General features: G+C 34.3%; 1 protein-coding gene across 1 annotated transcript in view; it reads left to right on the plus strand.

Moving 5' to 3' along the window:
• The first annotated feature begins 1074 nt into the window (after window positions 1-1074).
• LOC106464074 overlaps window positions 1075-11916 on the plus strand; it is a 49687-nt gene continuing 38845 nt past the window's right edge. Inside the window, exons 1-5 of the mRNA XM_013924184.2 lie at window positions 1075-1220; window positions 2085-2252; window positions 3498-3588; window positions 7661-7759; window positions 10971-11075. Of these exons, the coding sequence (XP_013779638.2) occupies window positions 1075-1220; window positions 2085-2252; window positions 3498-3588; window positions 7661-7759; window positions 10971-11075 (609 nt within the window). The remainder of the gene's footprint in view (window positions 1221-2084; window positions 2253-3497; window positions 3589-7660; window positions 7760-10970; window positions 11076-11916) is intronic.

Here is an 11916-nt window from a genome sequence, read left to right on the forward strand (position 1 = left end):
TACATAACAGCAAATGTACAATGTTTCGACAAGGTTTTGTCATCATCATTTACTGAGTAATTGGGTGATTCTTGCTCAAGCAATAGAGAATTCCATTGCCAATTGCAAGGAGAGAGTAGTATCAGCTAAGTTTCATGAACTCTTAAAAAAGATGAAAGACGTTTCTGCTAAAATGTTGCTTTTACAAAGATGTGCTGGATGCATATTCTATTCTGTCTATGCAATTTGAAAAGAAAAACATTTTATGCTGCCAGATATTGCCTATGATAGAAAAAGCAAAGGATGCCTTGCAGGAACTCAAGGAAGAAACTTCAGGTACACACTGTAACGATCTTTTGAAAAAGTTTAAACTTGAATTGGAAATGAAACCAGGTTCCTGGCATCTTAAGAATACTTTGCTTATAGCAGGACACTAGAAAAAAGAAAACCGGGAATACACTACTGTCTGTGTCAACTACAGTCTAATGAACAATGTACACTGTACTGATAAAACTGAGAGTTGCAGTCATTTCAAGTGTATAGGCTTGTTTTGAATCAATTTTCTCTTCATTTGAGAACTTTATCAAAGTATATTTTAGCTAGATAATACCAACAAGAAAAATTTAGTATTTGTATTTAGTTTTAGAGCATTTTTATGAGCCACTGAAAATTAACAATTTTGATAAAAACTAAGATAAGCTCAGAATGGAAAGAATTCAAGAGAATTGTTAAGTACTACTTGAATGGAGTCAAAAATAAGGATATCTGAGCATGTGCTTTTATACAGAATGAAGGAATTTAAGGATGTTTATATGCTGGTGGAAATAGTGCTCTACATAGGACCCAGTAATAGTGTTGTTGAGGTAGGGTTTAGTCACCTTACCTGCATGCTCACTGACCAAAGATTTAGTTTAAAACAGTGGAGAACCTTCTACTGATTAAAACAAATGATTTTGTATGGGCACATGGGGAAAAGGAACAAATATTAAAAGCCTGCCTTGGAGAAGTTTATGGCAAAAATGTGGAAAAGGATATTTGATAGAAATTCTTCTAACATATATGTTGAATGTACAACCAAGAAATTGAAAGTCAGACATGTACAGTGAAATTGATTCTATTGGTGATGAAGTTTTAAGTGATTATGGAGATCATGATGAGGATGATTTTGATTCTAACACCTCTAGTAGATCAAGTGATGAAGTTGAAACAGATGGAGTTCTTTTTCGAGAACTAATTGCACAGTAATAATTTGCATTTGACACTTCTGATGGAGATGATTTTCCTATATGTAATATGTGTGAGGATAATGATTGAATATGCTCCACTAGCTAACAGTTGAACACAAACATACAAATGACTATGCAAAGTATATTTACTTTAAATTAATTTGATTTTTTATGAGATGTGTGTTTATGCAAGTTTGTGACTTTTAATTTTTTGAACAAATAGCGAAACTTGTGTTTTATTTTCTAGTAAAAAAATTAAATACCATTTTATTTTTGTTTGTAAGTTACAAAAGAGTCTTTATCATATGATTCTAGTCAAGATGTTATGTGTCAGACATTAAGGATATTATAACATTATAATTCTTCCAGTTTTACTGGATATAAAAATTGGATATAATAATGTTGATTGTTACTTTGTTTATTCACCAGATTAATATAATAGGTCTTATATTTTCCCTTGAAATATTACCACAGGTCTACTTAATGTAAAAACAGCACAATTCAGTCTTATTCAGCAAATTAACTCATATTGCCCAATTTTGTAAATAAAGAATATAGATATGGCATCAGCCTGCCAACAACCACTGTATAGTGTTTGACAGGAGCTGTTTTCAGCACTTATACTTTTGCAAATGTCAGGGCCTATCAAAGGTTAAGTTTTACAGCCTAGTGTCTGCAGCCTTTTTTTTTTCTTAAAATAAAGACAATCTTATTATTGATTGTTTTTGATACCATTTAATTTTGTTTTATAGATTAGTGTTGCTGCCTGATACTTGAAGTAGAGTACTTGGTGACATGTTGTTATATATCCTAAAACTTCCATAATGTGTGGAAATAAAGATTTAAGCAAATTTAAAAATCTGGACATTTGTTCCTTAGTGAAGCAGATGCAGAATTGCAAATGGCTTTAGCGATATCCAAGTCACTGCAAGAGCAAGAAGAAAGGGATTGTGGAACCAAAAAAGAAAGTACTGTTTTTGGAATCAATCGTCTACATGTAGGACATCAAACAGACAAAATTCCAAGTCGAAACAAGAAAGCAAAGAGGTGAAAATTTTAAATGATGATAAATTTTATTAAAGGTTTGTTGTATGAAAGTCTCACTTAACCACCAAGTTAGGAAGTATAATAATCTCAGTCATAGGTTGTCTTTTGAATTATGTTACAACTTTACACACCATGTGTTCAGTGCTCTGAATATAATGTGTCATCCAGCAAGACATTGGACTATTGCCTGATGAACGAGCCATGTAATGAAAATAAATATTTTTGTAATCCTTCTCAAGAAAGACTAACTTGTATAACTAACTGATTATTTGATACAAAAATTAAAGAATAAAAAAGAAAAAGTACCTATTTAATTTTTTTTAAGTCTTAGTGACTGAGATCAGTGTCTAGATAATGAAACTTTTAACAATGTACTTGGACTACAGTTAAGGTTTAAAAGCTATGAATTTTATTTAATGCTGACCCTTTACTGAATGATAAAAAGTATTGATGGAAGTATGTATGTACAAGTAAGAGTAACATAATAAGTTAAACATTGTTTTGAAGGAAATTCTTAATCTGTTTACATACACATACTGTATGTAGAAAGCTAAATGCAGCTCAAATATTGTTTTTCTACAAAACCTTAGCATATAATTCACAATAACAATAATGATTAACAAACTACTTTCTTGTAGTAGGTAAGGTAAACTTTTAAAATTTTCACCAAAATACCATGAATCACTTACAAAAATATTAATGAAACAAGCTAATGGTTTTTTAGATAAAAGTCATCGAGCTAAAATTCTCTCAGTTCAACAGTTTACATTTGAGACTACAGAACAGCCAGGATGAACATAAGTACCTTTGGAAAGATGTTAAAAAATAATACAGAACAAACTCAAAAGTATTGGAAAGAAAGACAAAGGGTGTAAACAGTTTACTTAATTGTCCTGAACAAATAAACAAAATGAGTAACACAAAGCTGACAACAAAAAAGAGGGAGGGAAACATTTAGGAAAATGCTTTAAAAAGGAGGTGGGGGGCTGTTGTAGGTTTCAAAGAAGCCAGTAAATAATATAAAGTTAAAGGTGATTGTGTCGTAGTCATGAAGAATGAGATAGGTTAGATTTTTGTGTTAAAACTATTTTTTTTCATTAGTCTAGAAAAAAGTTAAGCCAGGGATTTAATTGTGTAACCATGTAAACAATGTTTTTTTTACGAATTCATGTGATGGTTTTTAATCCATAATTATTAAAATGTAGTGTAATTAAGATGTCAACTGTAATTTTGATTTTCCTTTAGAAATTGTGAAGTTTCTGCCCTCGTAATTCAGTCAGAAGAAGAAAGATTAAAGTTAATTTCCAAAAATATAGCAACTTTAACAGAAACTCATGTGAGTATACCTTAGCATTTTACTTTTTATCACAATAATGTTAGTGAATTCAATAATACATTAAAATTAATTATGATGTTTAAATTTGATGGAGCAAAGAGGTATTATTAGGTAAGGTTTTTCAGTTTATTTATGTGGAACTTTTTTTTTACCTATGCTTTTTAGCAAGTAGTTTTCTTTATTAATCACTGCTTTCCCTAGTTATTTTTGAAATATTGTGTCATTTTTGTTTCACACTGTTGGGTAGGAATTGTCTCTTATCCCAATTTTGACTTATTTCTTCCTTTCTATGAGATATTCGCCTGGCCCCCTTTCTTTGCCTTGAAGTTTTGATTGAATCACAGGCTGAGGCTGCCCGTAGTCAATTCCCACTTTCATACTTTGTTTCCAAACCCAGTTCTTCACCATTGTACCTCTACTTATTCCCCAGTTTCCCATCTTTCGATTCCTACTTCTCAACTTTCCTCTTCTTCCTGGCATCAGACTCATCAAGCTCGTCAGTGACAGTTAAGTAGAATTGGGTCCTGTGGGTGCCTGGCTGTCACAAATTTGAGCTCCTTTGGTCACACTATTCCATCCACACAGGGGTTACTCTATGTTTTACCCACAGACTTTCACTCCAGTTCTCTTCCTCTCATCTGTCATCATGTTTCCTTCTTCTTATCCTATCTATGTACAACATTTCAAGGAGATGGCATTCATCTCAACTTTCAAATTTTTACCTCACTCAATATCTTATTCACCTGGGAGTGTTCTTCAACTTATTTCTCAGCTGTGCTCAGTTTTCTTCCATCTGTCTGTAAGATATGGATTCATGCCTAACCTACTTATACTGTTTGAGAGTTATTTAGTGTTTGGAGACCATGGCTTCACTTGAACTGCTTATCCTTTTGTGTTGCATACATAGGCACCTCTTCCATTGGTCCTTGCATTACCAGAGGAACCTGTCATGGAGAACTTTGACCTCAATACCTCACCTATTCTCACCCCTACTTGAGGATTTGTATTGGTGGCTGGATTAATCCAGTATCATCATTGGTGTTCCATTACCTCCACCCAAACCAGACCTACACTTCTTCACTGATGTCTTCCCCTGTGGTTGGGGAGCATCTCTGGACAACAATTTCACATCTGATACATGGACCTAGAATGAGTCCTCTCTCCATATCAATGCACTCTAAATTCTGGTAGTCCATTGGGCATTTCTTACCCCTTGTAGTGGATTAATTTATGATCTATTTCTACAACTCTTGATTTTTCCCATATCAACTGCCAAGGGGAAACCCGATCCTTTCTTTGAAACCCTGAACCTTCTTTATTCAGCTAATTCTTAATGGGTTTGTCTCATCGCCTGCCTTTTACTGGGTGCTATGAACCTGATTTCAGACTGCTTCTTTTGGCTGAACTGTGTTCTGCCATGGAATGGTATCTTCAACTCCAAGTTTCTGTTGAGTGTGCTCTTTCTTGCAACTCCAGTCATTGATGCCTTACCACCCTTTTCATTTCCAAGCTTCCTCTCTTCTGATCACCTGTTCTTCACCACTTCGCCCTAACTATTGATGTCTTCAGCCAGAACTGGTCTTATCCTTTTCATTATGCTTACCCACCTCACTCTCATTTACCTTAGGCCCTGGACTTGATTTGAAACAGTTCTTGTTGTGTTCTCTTGGAGGTACCCCACTGGCTGGCTCATCCTGGATTCCCTCTTCTATGCCACCTGACAACCCAACTCCATTTTCTCCTGCCAACTATACTTTCTCTCCTGCTTCAACCTCACACGTTACTGTTCCATTATAGGATCTTGTCCCTCCGTCTTCATGTTTAGTATTTGTCCAGTCCTTTGTCCATTAAACTAGACTTTCCAATCTGGTAGCCTTTTCCATTAATTTTGTCCTTATACCTTATCCATCTATCTGTGTCAGTGGTGTGTCTTTCAATATTGGTCCATCTGTTGCTACCTTCCTCCTGACAGTTCTCCTGTTGGTCATTTCTCTTCCTTTTACTTGGCTGTTTGACAGTGAAGCAGCTGTCTCCACCATTGCCTGCTATCAGATGGCCCTGTCTACAACATTTTGCCTTTCTTGATACCACAAGGGGTCAGGATAAAGAAGAATATAGGAACAAAGAAAATTTGATAGCACAGATATCTGAACAAGGGAACCACAGGTGAGAAGTAAGAGAAAATATATCTTAAGAGAAAAGTTGTACAAGTTGCAGGTTGCCTATGACTCAAAAGGGGCATGGGTAAGAGTGTGCAAGATGACACTGAGGTCCCAGTCCGGAATGGAAACAGGGAAAGTGGGTCTACAGATAGGAATGACTGGAACAAAGTGGAGAGAAACTGAGGGGGGGGGGCAAGGTGTGAAATAAAAGGAAGGGAGATAGAATAAAAGGAGCAGTCACCTTCCTGACTGGCTGAAGACTTAGAGAGGAAGGACCCTCTGATCAATAGGACCTGGACAGACTTTTGTACCCTGTTGGTGCCATTTGTTGTTACTTATTTTGTATTTCTCACTTTTATGGATCTCGTCTTCAACTCTACATTCCCTTGGATTCCTCTTTCTCCAGGAACATATCTTCTTTTACCCTTACATGTAGAGTCCATCAATTTTTCTTTGTTTGGCTTACTTATTCATTGGGGCCGATGCTTGCAGATGGATCTGCATTTCATCCCATCAGAGATTCATCACCTCACTTATTCCTGACCTCTTGTTTTAGACAGCCACTGAATGAGATTTTTCTAGCTGGCGTGTGAACTATGTCTCACACCTTCATCACCCACTATATTCACCATCTGGTTGTCTTTTTTCCTGCCTCTGTTCACCATCCTACCATCTACCCAACATCTTTAGACAGGTGAGTATGTTTCCTTTTTCTTATTACAGCATTCAATTATAGGATCCTGCCAGGTGGCTGGTTGTGCCTCTCAGGGTATACTTATATCCAAAACTTCTACATTGAGCCAAGATAATGAAAAGCACTCATACCATCCATACTGTCTCCATATATGCCCACAGTTGAGATAAGGTGTTCTGCAAGACTACTTGAGATATCTTTGTCATGGTTACCCATTGCACTGTCTCCAGTAAAAGACTTTTCTGGCTGAAACAGGACCGATAGGTATCTGGGCATTTTCTCCAGGTTTCCCCATCACAAATTCCTCCCCCTTTTTTCTTTGAGTGGAGCACAGGAGACTCTTACCAGTTACCAATTCCTACCTGCTGGGGTGGTGGACCATGAAGAATCCTCACTGATTGGGACTTAACTGCTGGAACTAGAACAGGGGGTGCCAATTAGTGTAAAGTGGGGTGGTGATGACACTTTCAGTGTAGTGCAGGTCACCTCTCATATAACTATACTTTTAATGTGCCACTTGTGCCCTCCTTTTGCAACCTGAGTCTGCACAGTAGAGAGTTGAGGCAAACACATCATATAATACTGTGCCCTCTTCCTGCAGCCTGCTATTGTCCAGTAGAGTTGAGGTGAGCACACTCTATACATAAGTGCCCTCCTCCTGCAGTCATCTCCTATTCAGTTCAGTTGAGGTGAGCATGCACTAACAAAGTGTGCCCTCCTTCTGTAGCTGATGTCTGTTTAGTTTAGTTGAGGCGTTCACACACACCATTCCACATTCTATAGTATGAATTCTGTGTCCTCCTCCCACAGGATGTGTCGGTCTGGTAGAATTGAGTTGAGCACAGGGTATGGTCGGTCTGAACATACCCTAATCAGTTACACATATTGGCTATCCGACCTCTTGAGTGCAAGTACTTGAATGGCTCAATTTTTATTCCACCCATCTTTATGACACATGGGACTTGTTTGCTTCTTCCATGGGTGTGCTCTTATAGACTCCCTGCCATCACTGTCATATTCCATGGGTTTCCTTTGGGTGCTTTCTGAAGGAAACTCATCTAAGTAAATCTTTGCATTGTTAGCAATATTCATTTGTACAGTTTTTTAATTCTGTATATAATCGATTGTGCATGAAACATTTTTATTTTTAACAGGAATGACACTTTGTATTACTGTATGATACACTTATATTTTGAATATAAACTATACATTTCAGGAGAGTCATAGTGAGGAAAGTATGCATGTGTTGAATATCCTATGGGGTAAGAGTAGGAATGCCTCTGCAACTGCTACTATATCCAGAAAAAAAGAAGAGGTATGTGTAAATTAAACATATATATACCATAAGTAATTTATAGTTAAGAAACTAAAAGTTTGGAGTTTAAGTAATGCTGTTTTTTTAACCCATGTTTAACACAAGAAAGTTTAAACAAAGCTTGAATAAGCTTTTAATAGTTAAATTTAAAAATTGTATTACTCTATAATTAGTTATCTTTATACAGTTTTTTTTTTACAACTTGCATTGAAGTATATTTGATTTTTTTATTTGCTGGATGCTTTTGTCGTGTAGATTAAAAAAAGCTAATCAGTAATGTGGCAACATATTACAAGAAGAAACTTGTAAACTATTAAACAAATTTGAAAAAGTTGAATTTTACAGTTTTTGACATCATCAACATATAAAATTCACTTTTTTCAAACTATTTGAGCCAAAAATAAGCATCAAGCTTGCACAAAGTTTACACATTTCTGGCTTTCACATAAGGACAAGCTGTGTCTGTACAGGGAAAACATTTAATGATTTTGACCATCCCAACAGTAATGTTAACTTTGGGGGGGGGGGGGTAGACTTTTTTTTAATATTTTATTACTATATCCAAAACACATGTTCGTAACAAAAAGAACAAAAGAAGATTTGAAATCCCAACATTCCTGTTTTGATTATATTTTATTGGTAATTTTACAAGAGAATTCAGGCAGGATTTTTCAAAACTTGATGTCTTTATTTTGCCCTTGTAAAAACATGCAATAAATCAGCTGGAAAGAGCTACCTCTGATTTTTTCCAAGTGATGATATTTGTTGTGAAATAAGTGGAGAAATAACCCCCACATAATATTTTTTTTACTTTACAACAGTGAAGTGCCCATTTAAAGCTTAGTGAATATCAAAGCTATGTAAGCTATAAGGTATAAATTTATAGCATGGCCAGAATAATCAGTGCTGCTTATTCTTATATACATTTGACTAAATATCTCATAGGTATTAGTTTCGTGTTGTGAGAATTGCTATGAAGTTCATGCATGTGTATGAGAAAGTTTAAGTTTATCCTATGCAGTTTTTGCTTAATTACTGTAAAATAACTTTTGAAGAGCTTCCCCACTGTTTTAAGTATTTTGGAGTGATAAACTGATAAAGATATATCTTTTCATTTACTGTTGTGATATATTACAAGGGTGGCCATACTTTAAATTGAGAGAACTACAGACTTGATTTTGTGAGGGCCTCAAGAGGCACAATATGTTCAGCATTAAAACCTTGGTCGATTGTCACCTTACCAATCTGGTACTATATTTGGTACCATGTGTAACTTTAAAAACATGAGGATTCTATTTTAAAATAAAAATTTATTTATTTATAATTTTTATATCACTTTTAATACTTCTTATATTTGGGTTATATCCAAGAACATCAAGGATAATTTTTGAACTTAAGGGCTGGGTGTGGGCTAGTGGGCAGCATACTGGACTGTGGATCTGAGGCTCCATGGTTTGTGTACTATTGCCACTTTGGGGCTCTAGGTGCATTATAAGAGCTATGGTCAAATTCCACTATTCGACTAGAGTATCTTAAGAGCTGGCAGTGGATGCTGTTGACTAATTGCCTTTTTTTTTCTAGCTTATCAGTTCAAAATTAGGGATGGCCAGCAGAGTCGATCTTGTGTAGTTTTGTGCAATTATTCAGAAGAAACAAACATATCATTATTGACCCACTCATGATGTTAAAAAACATGTAGGGTCAAGAAAGCAATTTAATGCAAAAATACTACACCCTTTAACAGAAATTATTTTGAAAGCTGGACCTTTCCAAAGTGCTCGTGTTATAGGATATCGTATTATTGATTCATGTGTCTTACATTATTATACCTCTGGGAATTGTTAAAATATAATAAATTATTTAAAAGCATCAAAAAACATTTTTGTTGTGTTTTTGTTATACTGAGGTATATATAATTATTTTTAGTAGAATCTTGAGGCATAAAATGGATCATCAGGTATCTGTGTCTTGTAAGCTGCAATTATTGACTTGGTGTCCTAAAATATAATCTGCAAAAGATCCCTTGATCAGTTATCAAGAGAGTTTTTTAAATTTTGATTTAAATTTATGTTTAATTTCAGTATATAGAGATGTTTATGAAGAACATTAGCATACAGTGATACAAAGAAAATGTACTGCTTTGCAGCAGTGTTAACTTATCATTACTGTATATTCTGTTGATAATAAAAATACACCAAGGTTACTAATCAAGGATATGATTATAAGACAGGTGGAGCTATCTTGAGGTTTGCTTCATATTAACATTAAAAGAATTTTCACAGATCTTTTAATATACTTGTACTCTGCTCATGATGTTAAGGTTACAGAAATAAACATTACCATCAGATGAGACAGAGTTAGCTATACCAGATGAATTTTCTGGTCAAATTGATATACGTTTAATTCTAATGGATAAGCATATGATGCTGTAGTCAATGTATATTTTTGTTTAGGTGTACTTCCTTGTCAAACAGATACATTTTCATTTTGCTAGTGGATAAGCATGTGCTGTTGTGTTCAATATATATTTATATATACATATAGCAAGAACAAGTCAATTTGTAAATGATACATGATCACCAATCTTTCAGAACTATATTCTTTGAAACGAAACATTCTTGATAAAAAGAATCTGTTTTAAATGGCTGTTTTCAATAAAACTGTTACTAAAGTCAATCAGTTTTAAGGCTACTAAGCTCCAATATGCATTTGTATACTCATCAAGACTACTCTCTGTTAATCTCAGTTAATCAGTATATCTGTCAAAAAAGAATATATATATATTGAAAAATGTAAGTTTATAGTATTTGGTTAAGAAAATAGTGATGGTTTTTACAAATGTATTTAAAATTATAATCTGCCTGTGAGTGTATTGATTAGGTGTTTCCTATTCAAGTACCACAAAGACTTGTTGACAAGCTCCAGCAGTTAAAAAATTATGAATACATTATTTACATAATGTCTGTGGTATATTTGTAGTTAATTAATTTTTCTTGGACATTTTTTACTAACATATCCTCTTTAAAAAAATGCTGAACTTGGGGGAAACATCATAATCTAGTTTTATTTACTTTTTTTTTTATAAACTTATGTACTGTTCCATTTAGTTATAGTTACTATGCATATTTTTTATATACTTGTAATTTTATTATATATATATATATATATGTGCAGGTATACATATGTGCGTGTTTATAATTTTTTCCCCTAGGATTACCTGTGGCACTTGTCAACTTCAGGAATTAAAAAGCCAAACTCTTCATTCTATATTCCTTGTCTGCAGGAATTACTTTCACCAAGCAAAATGTTGAAAAAGGTTTGATTTTTTACACTTTGGTTCATTTGGGGTTAGACTTTTTTTTTCTTCTTTTTTTGTTATATGTGAAGTACACTTGCTTTTGTAATTTTTGAGCTTAGTTTTTATAAATACATGAAACAACAAATACCAAATGAGCAAAAAATAATAATATTCAATTTTTTAGGAGAATAGAAACTTGAAAAATAATTTTCCAACATTTTTAATATTTTATATCTACAGTGGTCAGAACAGTTGAAGGGTAATTGAAATCTATAATAATTTATCTATGCAAAGGCAAAACCACTATTAGAGAATAGTATTAATCTATCAGCTCATTTTTATGTATATCAAGCATCTGATAAGCTGCTGTTTGATTTGAAATGCAAATGATTGGTCATTCAGTCTATGCTCATAAATGAATATTTATTTGCGACGATGGCTTTACATTTTTTCAGCTCACTGCAGCAGGAAAAACTGTCAACATAAAGAGCAATGGTAGTATGAGAGAGCTGTGTTCAGGGCATATTTAGTATCTGGAATCACTTGATGAGGTGCAATTTGTCTCCCAAGAGAATCGTGTGTATGCTCGGTAGGATTTAAGTCTGGTGAGCATGAAGACCACTACTCATTCAAATCCCTTCTTAGCATAGTTATGGTGGACATTACATTCTAGCAGATTCAAATAAAAGCTACTTACACTAATGTATGGGAGCACAAAAAAGATTAGAATGTGTACTTTGTAATTAGTGGCCATTAATGGTATCATTCTGCAGAATGTACAGATATTCACCAATGCTTTATTCCACCAACACCTTATTTCAATCATTGTTGTGTGAATCAATTTCCTATGAGTTGAACC

This window comes from Limulus polyphemus, unplaced genomic scaffold (assembly GCF_000517525.1).
Source record: "Limulus polyphemus unplaced genomic scaffold, Limulus_polyphemus-2.1.2 Scaffold1555, whole genome shotgun sequence".
Classification (NCBI taxonomy): Eukaryota; Metazoa; Arthropoda; class Merostomata; order Xiphosura; family Limulidae; genus Limulus; species Limulus polyphemus.